This window comes from Pieris brassicae, chromosome 11 (assembly GCF_905147105.1).
Source record: "Pieris brassicae chromosome 11, ilPieBrab1.1, whole genome shotgun sequence".
NCBI classification, from domain to species: domain Eukaryota; kingdom Metazoa; phylum Arthropoda; class Insecta; order Lepidoptera; family Pieridae; genus Pieris; species Pieris brassicae.
In genome coordinates this window covers 13046373-13063501 of record NC_059675.1, presented here as the reverse complement: position 1 = coordinate 13063501, position 17129 = coordinate 13046373, and the positions used below count along the sequence as shown (strand labels likewise).

The 17129-nt window shown below is 32.8% G+C and overlaps 1 protein-coding gene across 1 annotated transcript; it reads left to right on the top strand.

Moving 5' to 3' along the window:
- Positions 1–1459: 1459 nt before the first annotated feature.
- On the top strand, positions 1460–12274 carry LOC123716505. Its single transcript, XM_045672268.1, has 13 exons — positions 1460–1557; positions 3174–3316; positions 3688–3892; positions 4546–4724; positions 5026–5131; positions 5374–5784; positions 6901–7104; positions 7770–7859; positions 9774–9916; positions 10288–10492; positions 10999–11177; positions 11333–11438; positions 11682–12274. The coding sequence occupies exons 1-13, from the start codon at positions 1461–1463 to the stop codon at positions 12092–12094; spliced, it is 2481 nt and encodes an 826-aa protein (XP_045528224.1). The 5' UTR covers position 1460; the 3' UTR covers positions 12095–12274.
- The last annotated feature ends 4855 nt before the right edge of the window (positions 12275–17129 follow it).

Genomic DNA, 17129 nt, shown 5'->3' with positions numbered 1-17129 from the left:
ACGATTTTGCTCAGCGTTTTGGTGAAGATTTCGTATGCTCGTCTAGTTGGGTTCCACGTTTCCGGGCTATTCACGGTATCGTCATCGTATCGGAAAGACAATGAGTGGTAAAGCTGCCAGTTTTGATAGTGGAAATGTTTCACCTAAAACTATTACGAATTGCCTTAGACATGCAGCTTTCAAACACCTCTTTACAATATCCACAGATGATGTGCCTGATGAAGAGGACAATATTTCTTTTGCTCAATTAGCCCAACATTTAAGACTTTAATAAGATTTTAATAAGACATGGTTTATCTGCTGAAGCAGAGGAGTTTATTGATGTGGTTAACTCTATTGCAATTTGTGCACCAGCTACGGAAGAAGATATTGTACAGGAAGTTCAAGAAGAAAATGACGAACAGGAAGAGACTCGAGAACAACTTACAGTGCCAACTTTAAATGATGGTCTCTACCTGGTCAGCATATTAAAAACAAATTTTTCTTTTCAATGAACAGTTTTACATGCAGGGAAATTATGACAATTCTTTAATTCATTCAACATGAACTACAAAGTGCGTAAGTACTACATAAGTGTTTCAAACAAATTAAAATAAAAGATTTTGTTAATGTAAAAAAAAATAATGATTGTATGTCCGTAATGTATTTTTATTATAATTTTCATGTGAAATAAATAAAATGTATTTTTATTTTATACATAAGTATATTAATCACACATTCAATAAGTATTAGGTACTTAACAACAATGTCATCGATACTAATGAATATAGGAAACGTCACACAGAGCTGTCGCTCGCTCGCTCGACCAGGGCGGGTACGGGGCGTAAGCGCGACGCTACACGTTGTGTTCGATGGAAATTCGTTTAAGTAGCCAAACAGATAGCGGGATTTGTCTCCGACTACAAAATTAGACATGGAGAGTTGAAAAACTAATCGAAAATCGAGGCAATTTTGTTGTGCGACCGCAGTGTGAGATCCACGCCGTGCCGCCGTCCCGCCCCGTCCGCTGTTTGACTAAACCTTTACGACTTTCGGTTTTTACGACCAAGTATGAGTAGTCCCTCCGATGCTATAATAGATTTTGACTGTATATTTATTTTTTTACTTTAATACATAACATATAGGAAAGGATTGTGATACATTATGTAATTGAAAAGGTCTAAAATGAGTTTTAACTATTTGTATTTTCCTTAAAATAAAGCTAGCATGACATCATCTGCATAAGCAATTTTTTCTAACATTTTTCTTACATACTCACACAGAGTCACGGTATGAAAAAACATTTGGAACTGAAGCCACTAAGCCTAAACTTTTTATTTACTCGCGTCAAAAGCAGTTAAAGCAGTTATAAAAAATAAAAATATACATTATAAATACCATACTGATTACAGGAAAATGAGCTTCAGGAAAATGTCATATAATAAAAGATTACAAGTTAAGTTAAGCGGTTAAGTTAGTTTATGTTAGTGTCTCATAAAGATCGCACCTGTAAAATGTTTAAAAAGGTATTTTTAAGTTTATTAGTGCTACACACTTGTAATCTAGTATATAGTGTTCGTAAGTAATAATTCCTTATAAATATTAAATATTACTTATCGATCTAGAAAATTGCATCACACAGCTCTTAATATTTTCTAGCTCTAAATTAAATCTTTGGTTTAAAAAAAAGCAGTCGAAGAAGACAAATTAGTTTAATTACATTACATATTTGACTCTTGACTATCGACGTTGTGGTTTATGACATTTCCCTTTGAATAAATATAATGAAGAAGGAAAGTAAACCTTGCTGATTTTCTTGACCGTTCTGAGAAGAACAAGGCCTGGTAGTTTTGCGAACGGATGGAGTAGTCTTGCTCTTTCGCGAATTTTGTAAACGTTTTTGACATTCATAAGCATGCGCATTTGATTTTAACTCGTGGTCCAATTATATATTAGGGTAGGGCGGGGCTAGTTGAGCAATTTTTTACTTGATAGGATATAGGTCCTCAATGAAGTCTGGTAAGTAAACAAAAGTGAGGTTGTAAAAAATGGCTAGAATTAGACCCAGAAACTATTTACAAATAAAAAATACAATAATTTTCTGAAAGATTAAAACTTACCTGAGTGAACAGATAACATTCGACAAAGACAGAGGAAAACTTGCGATAAACAATGCTTTTAATTTTTGGTCACAAAATAAACAAAACACACTTCAGTAACTCGTTATGCTGCCTCTAAAATGAAATTAAACGGTGTTGCTAAAAAAGAGATTAATCATTGCAATTCAAAAAGCATAACCACGATTGTTTTGTTATTTTCCGTTAGACATTCATACATAATTATACGACGAAAGAGTATCGAAATCCAATAAATTGGAGTTTTGCATTATTCGAGTTAAAAACTTTCACAGACGAAAACCCAAAAATTCTGCGTTTAACCTTAATTTTATTGGCAACTGTTACATCTGTGGACTTGATGAAAAATACTGCTTGAAAATAAACAATTTTTTTCACATTTTAGTTAAATTCTAACAATTGTAACAAAAAACAATCCTGTTTCTAAAACTACCTCATTAAGTGAATTTTCCTGAAACTCAATTAATTTGTTACGTTTCTTGAACTGTACGCTCAACACTATATATAATTGTAAAGTTCTATTTTGAATAAAGTAAGTCCAATAGTGTGTTCGCTCATATCGTAGTCACATAATAATTAATAAGATTAATCTCGTGTTATTTATAAAGGGTCAACGCTTCTGCGTCATATAAACTTGAACTCATGTAGGTCAAAATGAAAATATAATTTTGAAATAAAAATCAATCAATGGCGCTACAAACTTTTTAAGTCTGGGCCTCAGATTTCTATATCTGTTTAATGAACATTTGTTAATCGAATAGGCAAATAGGTGATCAGCCTTCTGTGCCTGTATGCATACTTATGAACGTCTGTAAATATTGCTTCTTAATTTACGTTACGACGTTAATAAGTGTACATTGTGTTACCAAATTATAAATGATTTTGAATTGGACAGGCATGGAAGCCGTGTAACGATTTATTGACTTAAAAAGAAAAGTTAATGTTTAAGTATGATATTTTTAGGCTTCTAAGTTAAATGACATGTCTCAAAAACTAAATAATATATAGAGAAAAAAATATATTGTTAATATTAATCGAATTAATAAATATTATTTTTAGGAAAATGTAACGATTGTCAACTTTACTACACATGCAAAGCAGCAGTTGATCATGCTCGGTTCAAGCAAGACGATGAAACAAGACAGCTATTTGAGAAAGCTGTGTGTGGAACAGAAATGGAAGATGATGAATCCGAGTATATGGTAATTAACAGCCTATCATTTATTTTCCTTAATATGCAATTGAATACTGTGTCTTGCTTTGCTGCTATCATCATGTCTAAAATAAGCAGAAAATTTTACACGAGATTCAATGTTTAATAGATATTACAGTTGGAATCTTATTGGAGTTTCAAATGGTGGTCAAATTTGTTTCTTTAAAAATCATGATTTATTTTTTATTTATTTAATTGATAAAAGCTTGCCAACGCTCGGAACACTGATCCATTCAGGCATCAATGATGATGAATGAATGATGATGGAAAATCAAAAGTCGTCAAAATGTACTCTTCTGCTGTCTGCAACTTAATACGGAACTAGAACGAGTACACTTTTTCATATTAAGATTCTCATAGGTATGCTGTTCAGACTTTCCCAGCTTGAATACAAGACCACAATCAACTCCTCCAGGCAAAGAATTAGAAACTAGATATGCAGAATCGAATAAACAAAACTTGCTGCCGGAAAAATGCGGCAGCATTTTGGGAAATCGTGTTTTTGGAGGCAGAAAAGCTAAACTATACGAATTTCCATGGATGGTACTTATCTCTTATAAAACACGTAAGTAATTCTATAGACGTTTTGAAAGAATATTGTTAAGGAAAATGGGGACAGACGTTTCCAGATTTTAATAATCACTGTTCGTTCTAACCAAAAAACCTTATCTAAAAACTACTCTCATTGACAAAACAAGGAACAGAGAAAAGTTGATTTTCGTAATGTGACTTGAATATATAGATAGATTATACAACCTTTAGATGAAAATGTAAAGTCATTTCTAAATGAGGCTGTAACTTGTAAGCCCTTACATATTGAGGTAATTGTTTTAAACAACGATTACTACATAAGCGACCTTGGTGGATACAGGACTAGAATGAATATATATATTATATATAATATAAATAAAAACAATACAGAGATATACAATAGTGTCATAGGTTATGTTGACTCACTTACCATTCCTGGTTACCAGGTCACATTTATACAAACCACAACGGTTTTCTAATGTAACATAATATGGCTTTACTATATTCTTCTGAAAAATAAATTAAGAATTAAAACAAAAGCAATATAGTTATATTGTAATGACATCAATGTGACCTCTCTCAATTGAAAACAAATGAATGATGCATGGCATGTTTGTGAATATTAAGCAAACATAGTAACAACCCAAGTATCTAAGCCTAAGGCATTTGATTCTGATGTTTTTTCAGGCAAAGGTCCTCAATTTAAATGTGGTGGAACTATCATTAACTCCAAATATATTCTGACAGCGGCTCATTGTGTCGTTGATATGAATATCGAAGGTGTCAGGATAGGAGAGTATGACATTAATTTTGATAAAGATTGTGAATATGAACCCGACAGAGTTATCTGTGAAGATCATATACAGGTAAAAACTACGCTACTTCAGAAGGTTTAAACACAAATTCTCATAACGAAAATACTGGCAGTGTAGTCAGTTGTATATAAGTGCCATTTGCTATTTATTTAAATTTCATGCCAACATTTAAGCTTTACATCATTGGAAACGACTAATCTATAGTTTGGCGCGTTGATTTGTATAATGCTAAAAACGAAGTATCAGTTCTGGATAAACGCACCATTAAAGTTAAAATTTAGTTGTTTGTTATGCATCATGCATTGTTGTTGTTTATAATAAACTGTACCTTAATATTAATACACATTTTTAGGATATGTATGTCAAAGAAAAAATACCACATGAAAATTACCAAAGATCACCGACCTTGAATGACATAGCGTTGCTGCGAGTAGATGGCGAGATCTTCTTAAACTACAGTAAGTATTATTTAATACTATTTACAAATTTTGTTATAAATATTTTGACTCACAAAAAGACGATTAGATAAACATAACGCACGAAGGAAATTTAACATAGAATCTTTAGTAGCAGTCGCGTCACAAACAAAAACACACACGCCTATTCCTTCAATGAATATATACATGTACTAATTTATTAACAATAAATCATACAGAAAAGCATGTGTATTTTACAATTAATCTTTTTCATAATATTGCAGCAAACGTGGAACCAATCTGTCTACCACTATCCTCTTCACTACGTAGCAAAAGTCTAGATAATAAAAACGGTACAGTAGCTGGATGGGGCTACACTGAAACTGGCCGAGAATCTGCAATATTATTGAGAGTCGAAGTTCCTGTGAAAACTGACGCTGAATGTAAAGGCTACTACAACAGAAATAACCGGGATGCCGTTAAGAAACTATTCTGCGCAGGAGACCTCAAAAAGGACTCTTGTAATGGAGATTCCGGAGGACCTCTAATGATGAAAGCTAACTACAACGGTGTTAATAGTTATGTTCAGTATGGGGTCGTGTCGCACGGTCCAAGGCAATGTGGATCGTCGTTCCCAGGCGTTTACACGGATGTCAGAGAATACGTCGATTGGATATTAGATAATATTAAAGAATAATTAAATTAGCTTAACTTATAGAATAAATATTTGTATTAATTAGAATAAAAAGTAGTAGTGGTTGTTCTGATGTAAAACCGTAACTGTTTTATAGCTCTTAGTAGAGCGGTCGTGTAAGAAAATATTGAATTTTTAACCATGTATTTTCTATCTATTAAAATAATACACATAAAGACGTTTGAAAGCAAGATCTGTTCTTATATTTGTTATTTAATAAATAATCCCTTCCATTATCAAAGTATATATTCCATACAATGTTACATTGAAATAATCTTAAGCTTTTCGGTATAATTATTGTATTAAATATTTGCCTGAATAGAAAACGTATTTAAAAAAAAAGATAGCATTTAGTTTTTTTACCGGGCTTCATCGAATTAAATTTACTTCATCGAGTTTTTGTCTAAAAAGCTTATATTGGAAACTATCAATTTTAGCCAACTGTGAACCTTAATTCAATCAAATAATGTTTTCGATTTACACACGGCGTAAAATTTACACTTGCATTTGATAAGAGACCTCACTCAATGTCGACAAGAAATTTTATTTCCACAATTTTTTTCTTTTGAAATACAAGTTTTGATTCAAAACAGAATTTCAAGATAAAATCAACACTAATATGATTAATTCAAATCAATAATTAATTTGGATTTCTTAAATCATCTGATGAGGTTCAACATTTGCAATAATAACATTGTATTTTTATTATAATTGTACTTTTTGTACTTTTGTGAAAGACTAACTTCTTCTATATGCTTTATATACTCAATAATGGAACTCGTTTTAATTGGATACTAAAAAAGGATTGGATTTTTGAGAAAAAATTATTGAAAATGAAACGAAACGTGGTTTAAATATTAAAGGACAAATAATGTGCCAATAAATGGACCAATTCTTTATCAAAAAGCCAACGATTTTGCTCAGCGTTTTGGTGAAGATTTCCACGATTTCAGTTGGGTTCCACGTTTCCGGGCTGTGCACGGTATCGTCATCGTATCGGAGGGACAATGAGTGGTGAAGCTGCTAGTTTTGATAATGGAAATGTTTCACCTAAATCTATTACGAACTGATTTAGACATGCAGGTTTCAAACACCTCTTGACAATATCCTGATCCAGATGATGTGCCTGATGAAGAAGACAATATTTCTTTGGCTCAATTAGCCCAACATTTAAGACATAGTTTATCTACTTCTGAAGCAGAAGAGTTTATAGATGTGGTTAACTCTATTGCAATTTGTGCACCAGCTACGGAAGAAGATATTGTACAAGAAGTTCAAGAGGAAAATGACGAACAACTTACAGTGCCAACTTTAAATGACGGTCTCTACGCGGTCAGTATATTACGACAAATTGTTCTTTTTAATGAACAGTTTCACATGCAGGGCAATTATGACAATACTTTAATTAATTCAGCATAAACTTCAAAGTGCGTAAGTACTACATAAGTGTTTCACGCAAAGTAAAACAACAGATTTTGTTAATATAAAACAAATGATTATTGTAAGTCCATAATGTCTTTTTATTATAATTTTCATGTGAAATAAATAAAATGTAGTTTTATTTCAAACATGTATTTTTTTTACTTTAATACGTAACTTAGAGGTAAGGCTTGCGATTCATTATGTAATTAAATAGGGCTAAGATGAGTTTTAACTCTTTGTATTTTCCTTAAAATAAAGCTAGTATGACATCGTCTGCATAGGCAATTTTTTCGAACATTTTTCCTACATACTCATACAGAGTCACGGTATGAAAAAACCTTTGGAACTGAAGCCAATAATCCCTAACTTTTTATTTACTCGCCTCAAAAGGCAACTACATTACGTTTTTACTAGCACGGAAACAGCAAATATAAAAAATTAAAATATACATTATAAATAAAATGATACATTGTAAATACCGTACTGATTACAAAGCTTGAGGAAAATGTCATTATAATAAAAGATTACATCTTATGTTGGACAAATCAAGTTAGTTTATGATAGTGTTTTATAAAGATAGCACCTTTAAAATGTTTAAAAAGATATTTTTAAGTTTATTAGTGCTACACACGTGTAATCTAGTATATAGTGATCGTAAGTAATAATTCCTTATAAGCATGCGCATTTGATTTTAACTCGTGGTGCAATTATATATTAGGGTAGGGTAGGGTAGGTAGGCTAGTTGAGCAATTTTTTACTTGATAGGATATAGGTCCTTAATGAAGTCTGGTAAGTAAACAAAAGTGAGGTTGTAAAAAATGGCTAGACTAATTCTAGCTATTCATAAAGATCGCACCTGTAAAATGTTTAAAAAGGTATTTTAAGTTTATTAGTGCTACACACTTGTAATCTAGTATATAGTGATCGTAAGTAATAATTCCTTATAAATATTAAATATTACTTATCGATCTAGAAAATTGCATCACACAGCTCTTAATATTTTCTAGCTCTAAATTAAGTCTTTGGTTTAAAAAAAGCAGTCGAAGAAGACAAATTAGTTTAATTACATTACATATTTGACTCTTGACTATCGACGTTGTGGTTTATGACATTTCCCTTTGAATAAATATAATGAAGAGGGAAAGTAAACCTTGCTGATTTTCTTGACCGTTCTGAGAAGAACAAGGCCTGGTAGTTTTGCGAACGGATGGAGTAGTCTTGCTCTTTCGCGAATTTTGTAAACATTTTTGACATTCATAAGCATGCGCATTTGATTTTAACTCGTGGTGCAATTATATATTAGGGTAGGGCGGGGCTAGTTGAGCAATTTTTTACTTGATAGGATATAGGTCCTTAATGAAGTCTGGTAAGTAAACAAAAGTGAGGTTGTAAAAAATGGCTAGAATTAGACCCAGAAACTATTTACAAATAAAAAATACAATAATTTTCTGAAAGATTAAAACTTACCTGAGTGAACAGATAACATTCGACAAAGACAGAGGAAAACTTGCGATAAACAATGCTTTTAATTTTTGGTCACAAAATAAACAAAACACACTTCAGTAACTCGTTAAGCTGCCTCTAAAATGAAATTAAACGGTGTTGCTAAAAAAGAGATTAATCATTGCAATTCAAAAAGCATAACCACGATTGTTTTGTTATTTTCCGTTAGACATTCATACAGAATTATACGACGAAAGAGTATCGAAATCCAACAAATTGGAGTTTTGCATTAGCATATAGCATATTATTATTATTTTGCATCGAGTTAAAAACTTTCACAGACGAAAACCCAAAAATTCTGCGTTTAACCTTACTTTTATTGTCAACTGTTACATCTGTGGACTTGATGAAAAATACTGCTTTAAAATAAACAAATATTTTCACATTTTAGTTAAATTCTAACAATTGTAACAAAAAACAATCCTGTTTCTAAAACTACCTCATTAAGTGAATTTTCCTGAAACTCAATTAATTTGTTACGTTTCTTGAACTGTACGCTCAACACTATATATAATTGTATAGTTGTATTTTGAATAAAGTAAGTCCAATAGTGTGTTCGCTCATATCGTAGTCACATAATAATTAATAAGATTAATCTCGTGTTATTTATAAAGGGTCAACGCTTCTGCGTCATATAAACTTGAACTCATGTAGGTCAAAATGAAAATATAATTTTGAAATAAAAATCAATCAATGGCGCTACAAACTTTTTAAGTCTGGGCCTCAGATTTCTATATCTGTTTAATGAACATTTGTTAATCGAATAGGCAAATAGGTGATCAGCCTTCTGTGCCTGTATGCATACTTATGAACGTCTGTAAATATTGCTTCTTAATTTACGTTACGACGTTAATAAGTGTACATTGTGTTACCAAATTATAAATGATTTTGAATTGGACAGGCATGGAAGCCGTGTAACGATTTATTGACTTAAAAAGAAAAGTTAATGTTTAAGTATGATATTTTTAGGCTTCTAAGTTAAATGACATGTCTCAGAAACTAAATAATATATAGAGAAAAAAATATATTGTTAATATTAATCGAATTAATAAATATTATTTTTAGGAAAATGTAACGATTGTCAACTTTACTACACATGCAAAGCAGCAGTTGATCATGCTCGGTTCAAGCAAGACGATGAAACAAGACAGCTATTTGAGAAAGCTGTGTGTGGAACAGAAATGGAAGATGATGAATCCGAGTATATGGTAATTAACAGCCTATCATTTATTTTCCTTAATATGCAATTGAATACTGTGTCTTGCTTTGCTGCTATCATCATGTCTAAAATAAGCAGAAAATTTTACACGAGATTCAATGTTTAATAGATATTACAGTTGGAATCTTATTGGAGTTTCAAATGGTGGTCAAATTTGTTTCTTTAAAAATCATGATTTATTTTTTATTTATTTAATTGATAAAAGCTTGCCAACGCTCGGAACACTGATCCATTCAGGCATCAATGATGATGAATGAATGATGATGGAAAATCAAAAGTCGTCAAAATGTACTCTTCTGCTGTCTGCAACTTAATACGGAACTAGAACGAGTACACTTTTTCATATTAAGATTCTCATAGGTATGCTGTTCAGACTTTCCCAGCTTGAATACAAGACCACAATCAACTCCTCCAGGCAAAGAATTAGAAACTAGATATGCAGAATCGAATAAACAAAACTTGCTGCCGGAAAAATGCGGCAGCATTTTGGGAAATCGTGTTTTTGGAGGCAGAAAAGCTAAACTATACGAATTTCCATGGATGGTACTTATCTCTTATAAAACACGTAAGTAATTCTATAGACGTTTTGAAAGAATATTGTTAAGGAAAATGGGGACAGACGTTTCCAGATTTTAATAATCACTGTTCGTTCTAACCAAAAAACCTTATCTAAAAACTACTCTCATTGACAAAACAAGGAACAGAGAAAAGTTGATTTTCGTAATGTGACTTGAATATATAGATAGCGACCTTGGTGGATACAGGTCTAGAATGAATATATAATATAAATAAATATAATACAAAGATATGCAATAGTTATTATATATTATTCTGTAAAATAAATTTAGAATGAAAAGAAACATATATATATATATATATAGAGTACGTTATTTATCCAACTAAGTTACTTTACCACTATTTATTTGTCCATGTTACATTGAAATGACATCAATGTGACCTCTCACACAATAGAAAATAAATGAATGATCCTTTGCATAATGTGAAGATTACGTGAACATAGTAGCACTCCAAGTATCGAAGCCTAGGCATGTATTTTTGATGATTTTTCAGGTGAAGGTCCCCAATTTAAATGTGGTGGAACTATCATTAACTCCAAATATATTCTGACAGCGGCTCATTGTGTCGTTGATAAGAAAATCGAAGGTGTCAGAATAGGAGAGTTTGACATTAATTTGGATAGAGATTGTGAATATGAACCCGACAAAGTTATCTGTGAAGATCATATTCAGGTAAAAGCCATCAAAACACAAGTTTTCATAACGATAATACTGACAATGTAATCAACATTTAGGCTTTACATCATTGGAAATGACAATATGGCTGTTGTTGTTGTCTTTTATAAACTGTACCTTATCATTATATTATGTATTAATATGCATTTTAGGATATGTATGTCAAAGAAAAAATACCACATGAAAATTACCAAAGATCACCGACCTTGAATGACATAGCGTTGCTGCGAGTAGACGGCGAGATCTTCTTGAACTACAGTAAGTATTATTTAATACTATTTACAAATTTTGTTATAAATATTTTGACTCACAAAAAGACGATTAGATAAACATTACGTACGAAGGAAATGTTAACATAGAATCTTTAGTAGCAGTCGCGTCACAAACAAAAACACACACGCCTATTCCTTCAATGAATATATACATGTACTAATTTATTAACAATAAATCATACAGAAAAGCATGTGTATTTTACAATTAATCCTTTTCATAATATTGCAGCAAACGTGGAACCAATCTGTCTACCACTATCCTCTTCACTACGTAGCAAAAGTCTAGATAATAAAAACGGTACAGTAGCTGGATGGGGTTACACTGAAACTGGCCGAGAATCTGCAATATTATTGAGAGTCGAAGTTCCTGTGAAAACTGAAGCTGAATGTAAAGCCTACTACAACAGAAATAACCGGGATGCCGTTAAGAAACAATTCTGCGCAGGAGAACTCAAAAAGGACTCTTGTAATGGTGATTCCGGAGGACCTCTAATGATGAAAGCTAACTACAACGGTGTTAATAGTTATGTCCAGTATGGAATCGTGTCGCACGGTCCAATGCAATGTGGTTCGTCGTTCCCAGGCGTTTACACAGATGTCAGAGAATACGTCGATTGGATATTAGATAATATTAAAGGATAATTAAATTAGGTTAATCTATAGGATAAATATTTGTATACTAGTGATTGCTCTGATGTAAAACGGTTATTGTGTTATAGCTCTTAGTAGAGTGGTCGAGTAAGAAAATATTGTATTTTTAACGATGTATTTTCTAAAGTAAGAGCCTTAAAATAATACACATGATAAAGGCGTTTGAAATAATCTGTACTTGTTATTTAATAAATAATCCCTTCCTATATCAAAGTATAATTTCAATACAGTGTTACGATGAAATCCATATGCTTAGGAATCCTTTTGTATTTCTCAGGACAAAAGCAAGCATTCTAGATTATAATGTCCTGATGTTCTGAGAACGTTAGTTTATTGTCAAAAAGTACCCCTAAGTTACTAATTACTATTTCCTCTCGAACTATTATGTTACCTATATGATAGTTGTGAATTTGGAATAAATAATATCCCTCTTTCTTGAAGAACGAACGAAATGACATTCTTGGACATTCAGTTCCATATCATTGGAGATACACCATTCTGATCTGATTGGAGCAGCAAGCTAAAGCCATTAACGACAATGAAAAATTTGCGATTACTTAAGTAAGATTCAATACATTTAAGAAAAGGTGCCATGCCGTAGCTTGATAACTTATTCAAAAGTATTGAGTGACGAACTCGATCGAAATTTTTGCTGAGGTCTGTGTAAATCATGTCAACTTGGAGACCACGGTCTAATACTTATGAATTCAGTAACTTCAACTAGGTTACTTGTGGTTAATCTACGTTGTATAAACCCATGTTGTGATAAAGCGATTAACTGTTTAATGTATAAAGATATGGACATACTAGAGACTTAAGTATTTTAGCAAGGGAGGAAGGAATAGAAATAGGTCTATAATTAGCTACCAGCTCTTTTTCCCCCAACTTATAGATACTACGTTAGTCAGGAAAAACCGAGAGAAAAATCTATATATAGAGAGTGATTTATTATATATTGTAAATAGAGGTTCTCCCACATTTGCTTATGAAATGCTTATCGTCAGGGCCAGCACCCTTATACACATCCAAGTGTATTATGTAGTATTTTAAAATTCAGAGACTCGGTAACCATCACAGGTTACCATGAGACATAGATAAGGGGTCAAAACTAGTGCCGCTGCATTTGTTTTTTACATATGACTAACAATATTTAGGATTTCTGTCTATTTTGTTTTTTATATCGGAAATATACCGCTTATAGATTACTATAGTGATTACACTGGCCATTATCTTGCATCTTTTACTTAGTAAAGTCTCGTCATTTTTACATTTTTATAACGTAGTCTTCTTTTATTCTTCTGTTTTAAATTTAAAAATGAAGAAAGAGGAATTTTTAAACACTGCAATATACAATAACAGAAAGAGTAAATAAATGTCTTCTAGTCGAGCAATTTCTTCGAGGTGACATAAAAAAACGCTAACCAACAAAAACAGTAAATTAAAAAACTACTTTTTTATGCATTTTTCGTGCTCATAAACAAGACCGCTTTGGTTTACGAAACTATAAATTTTCTTTAATCAAATAAGTTTTATGGCGGCTGTATACGCTGTAGAGGCTCTGGACGAGAGTCTCGACTGAGAGGACCGAGAGAACAGTGCAGCCTGTACACACTCGTTACGTTGTGTTTATTTGATTTAATGCATTGATTTTTCTTTTATGTTCACGCTACGTGGCCATGTGTGAATCTCCCTTCTTCTTTAGTACCTCAACTGGGATATCCATATACAGGCTTATTTGCATCCCAGCATTATGTTTGATGAGAGATTGTTTATTTTTATGTCCTACATCTTTCGGATTCCATGACAACGATTCCCTTTGGTAACACTCCAAAAACTCCAACAATTCGCGTTTGTTAGACCACATTGTGCGATACGTCCTGTCACGACCACAGTCATCGAGCAAGAGATTGAATGAGTATGTACACGTACCTCTCGTTTTACTCGCGACCTTTTGACTGGTGCGCAAAAAAACCGACAGGCGACCGAAAGAGGCGAGACTAACTGCGAGGATGGGAGACGAGACGAGAGCTGTATTGTACACTCTCGCGCTCGGCCTGTCTCGGGGTGTCTCGACGAGTTGTATCATAAGTATTCCAATACATAAAGTATACACGTATCATGACCCAAAGCGGCACATATATGTAGCACTAACACACGAAAAAAAAACTTTATAATCATATTAAAAAATATAGACCACGACAGAGTTTGACAGATTGGAATTTGGATCTTATTAATATTTGCGCTATAAAATACGTCACATTGTTTTGGGTTTTCATAAATTACTTTTTGTTGTCGTTAATGTTTTTGTGTCTTATAACGAATATAAATACAGTATGAGACAGTAATATAAAAAATGATCAAATTAAATGGTTTTCCTAAATGACTGCCATAACTCAGTTACAGTGATTCCATACTGGACATAACTATTAAAACCGTTGTTGTTAGCTTTCATCATCCTTGAGTTCTCCTGCGCAGAATAGTTTCTTAACGGCATCCCGGTTATTTCTGTTGGCCTTTACATTCAGCGTCAGTTTTCGTCGTACGTCGACTCTCAATAATATTCTAGATTCTCTACCAGTATCAGTTTGACCCCATCCAGCTACCGTACCGTTTTTATAATCTAGACCTTTGCTACGTAGTGAAGAGGATATTGGTAGACAGATTGGTTCCACGTTTGCTGATTATGAAAAGGAGCAATTGTAAAATACACATAGTCCTAATGCTTTTCCGTATGATATATGGTTATTAAATATACTCAATATGTATATATTCATTAAAGGAAGACGGTAACATTTCCTTGATTCTAATGAAGGAGAGTAAATGTTGGCATTAAATTTTAATTTCTGCACACGCAAGCCACAACATAACAAGTAGAACGTAACTTATATGTAATTGACTTGTCAGTATTTTCGATAAGAAAACTTATGTTCAAACATTGAGTAGTAGCATGGCTTTTACCTGATTATGATCTTCTCAAAGAACTTTATCCGGTTCATATTCGCAATATCTGTCCGAATTAATGTTATTAATCCAGTTTAAATTTTCTTATTGACGACACATTGAGCCGCTGTCAGAAAATATTTAGAGTTAAAGATCCACCATATTGAAATTGGGGACGTAGTGCTTAAACTAACTTGACACGACCCACATAAAATTAAATCTTTTATTATAATGACATTTTATCAAGCTTTGTAATTAGTACGGTATTTATAATGTATCATTTTATTTATTACCACATGCATTTTTCCTGATTTTCGCTAACTCAGAAACTCAAAAATAATCCACTTTTAATTCGGGATAATCAAGCAATTCGAACACTACGCTACTATGACTTTAATCTGTTTGGCCACGAATCTATGGATATATGTTTCCAAGGGAAATTTCGCCACTGCTTGCTCCAAAGATTTTTAAGAGACTCAATGTTGCCTTGTCGTTTAGAGCAGGGCATGTCCTCTAAAACTGACCATAATTTGAAGTCTAAAGGCTTGAGGTCTGGGCTAGCTGAGAGCCTGTCTTCAGCTCCTATAAAGTCCGGTTGATTTCTTTAGTGTGTCAATGTGGCGAGACTTTAATGACAGTCTGGTCTTTTGGGACTCAGATATAAATGACGATTGGCTTCTAAAAGAGCAGGAACTTTGACCTTTGATGATCAACTGGATTCGATACTTCAATGATTGATAATAACACCTGATTTGTATTGTGATTAGAATAGTTCACGATACTTTCATTTTCATCTTGTTCATCAATGAGAGCGAGTTGGCTTGAGGTGGATGATGGCCGATGGAGCAGACTATTGTGACGCTCGGTGCAGCCACGTTCACGACATGAACCCATACGACACTCGCTTTCGGGGTGACCTTGTCTCAAACAATTATCACACAATTTATACTTCGTCACGTCCATCATTCGCTCGTCAACCCTTCGCTTTAAACGTTGGACAATCATATATCCTATAACGCTTATTGCAAATAATAAACATAAATGTAGTATTTGGTTCTTGCTATAGCAAGAGATAATTATAATTATTACTGGTGCTCGCAAATTATTTTACAACATTGTTTTGATTTTGACCTTGCCTTTGAATATAATTATTATTAGCTATAGAACGCACAGGGGCACTGGTCACCTTTGACACGTGAGCACATCAGCACGGTCTATCATAAATTTATAAAATTATTTGAGTCGTCACCTTCCAAATTGTTGTGATATTCCTCCCATTTTAATAACGAATTGATATCTAACTTAGATGATAACATAAATATTATTAGTACAGTTTTCGCTCCCGGCCTGTGCAGGAGCCGCGGCCAATGTAATTCAACAGGATAAGTATGTACTTGCAAACGGCGCACGGCGATGATAAATATTAGCCTGGAATATTCGGCAAATACGCTAAATATTGTATGTATAAACAATACGAAACCAACGTTACTTCGTAAAATAATTTAACTTTATACCAATTGAGTGACCTTTTATTGCTTAATATACTTCCATTGACCTATATTACGGAATAGTGAACATATAATTGAATGATTTATGTATATAATTTAGTTAATATTGCGATAAATAGCTAAAAGTTAATTTCTTTGTTCACTTTTTTATACATACGGGTAGGTAAAAAATAATAATGCAATTTTGCACTAAATATCAAATTTACGTGCATAAAACGCTGTAAAACTTGTCTAAAAACACTTAATTTACACAAATGACGAACGATTTTGAAAATAATTTTGTTAGTTATTAGGTTTTTTAGGAATTAGTTAAGGAAGGACACTTATCTTAGCGGACACTTTGTGGACACTTGTGAAACTTTAGGCTATTCACTGCTCGAATTTTCTTTGATTTTCTGCTTTCCAATACAGCCCGTGATTTTAGAAATATCCACTGCAAGGCTCCATCCACGGGAATCATTTGATGTGATGTTGAAGATCGTTAGGTATTTACGTATTAATTGTTACTATTTCGCGGATTCTTCTTTTTTCCCCTCATGGGCCACCATGTTCTATCTTTAGCGGATATACAGTGTAAA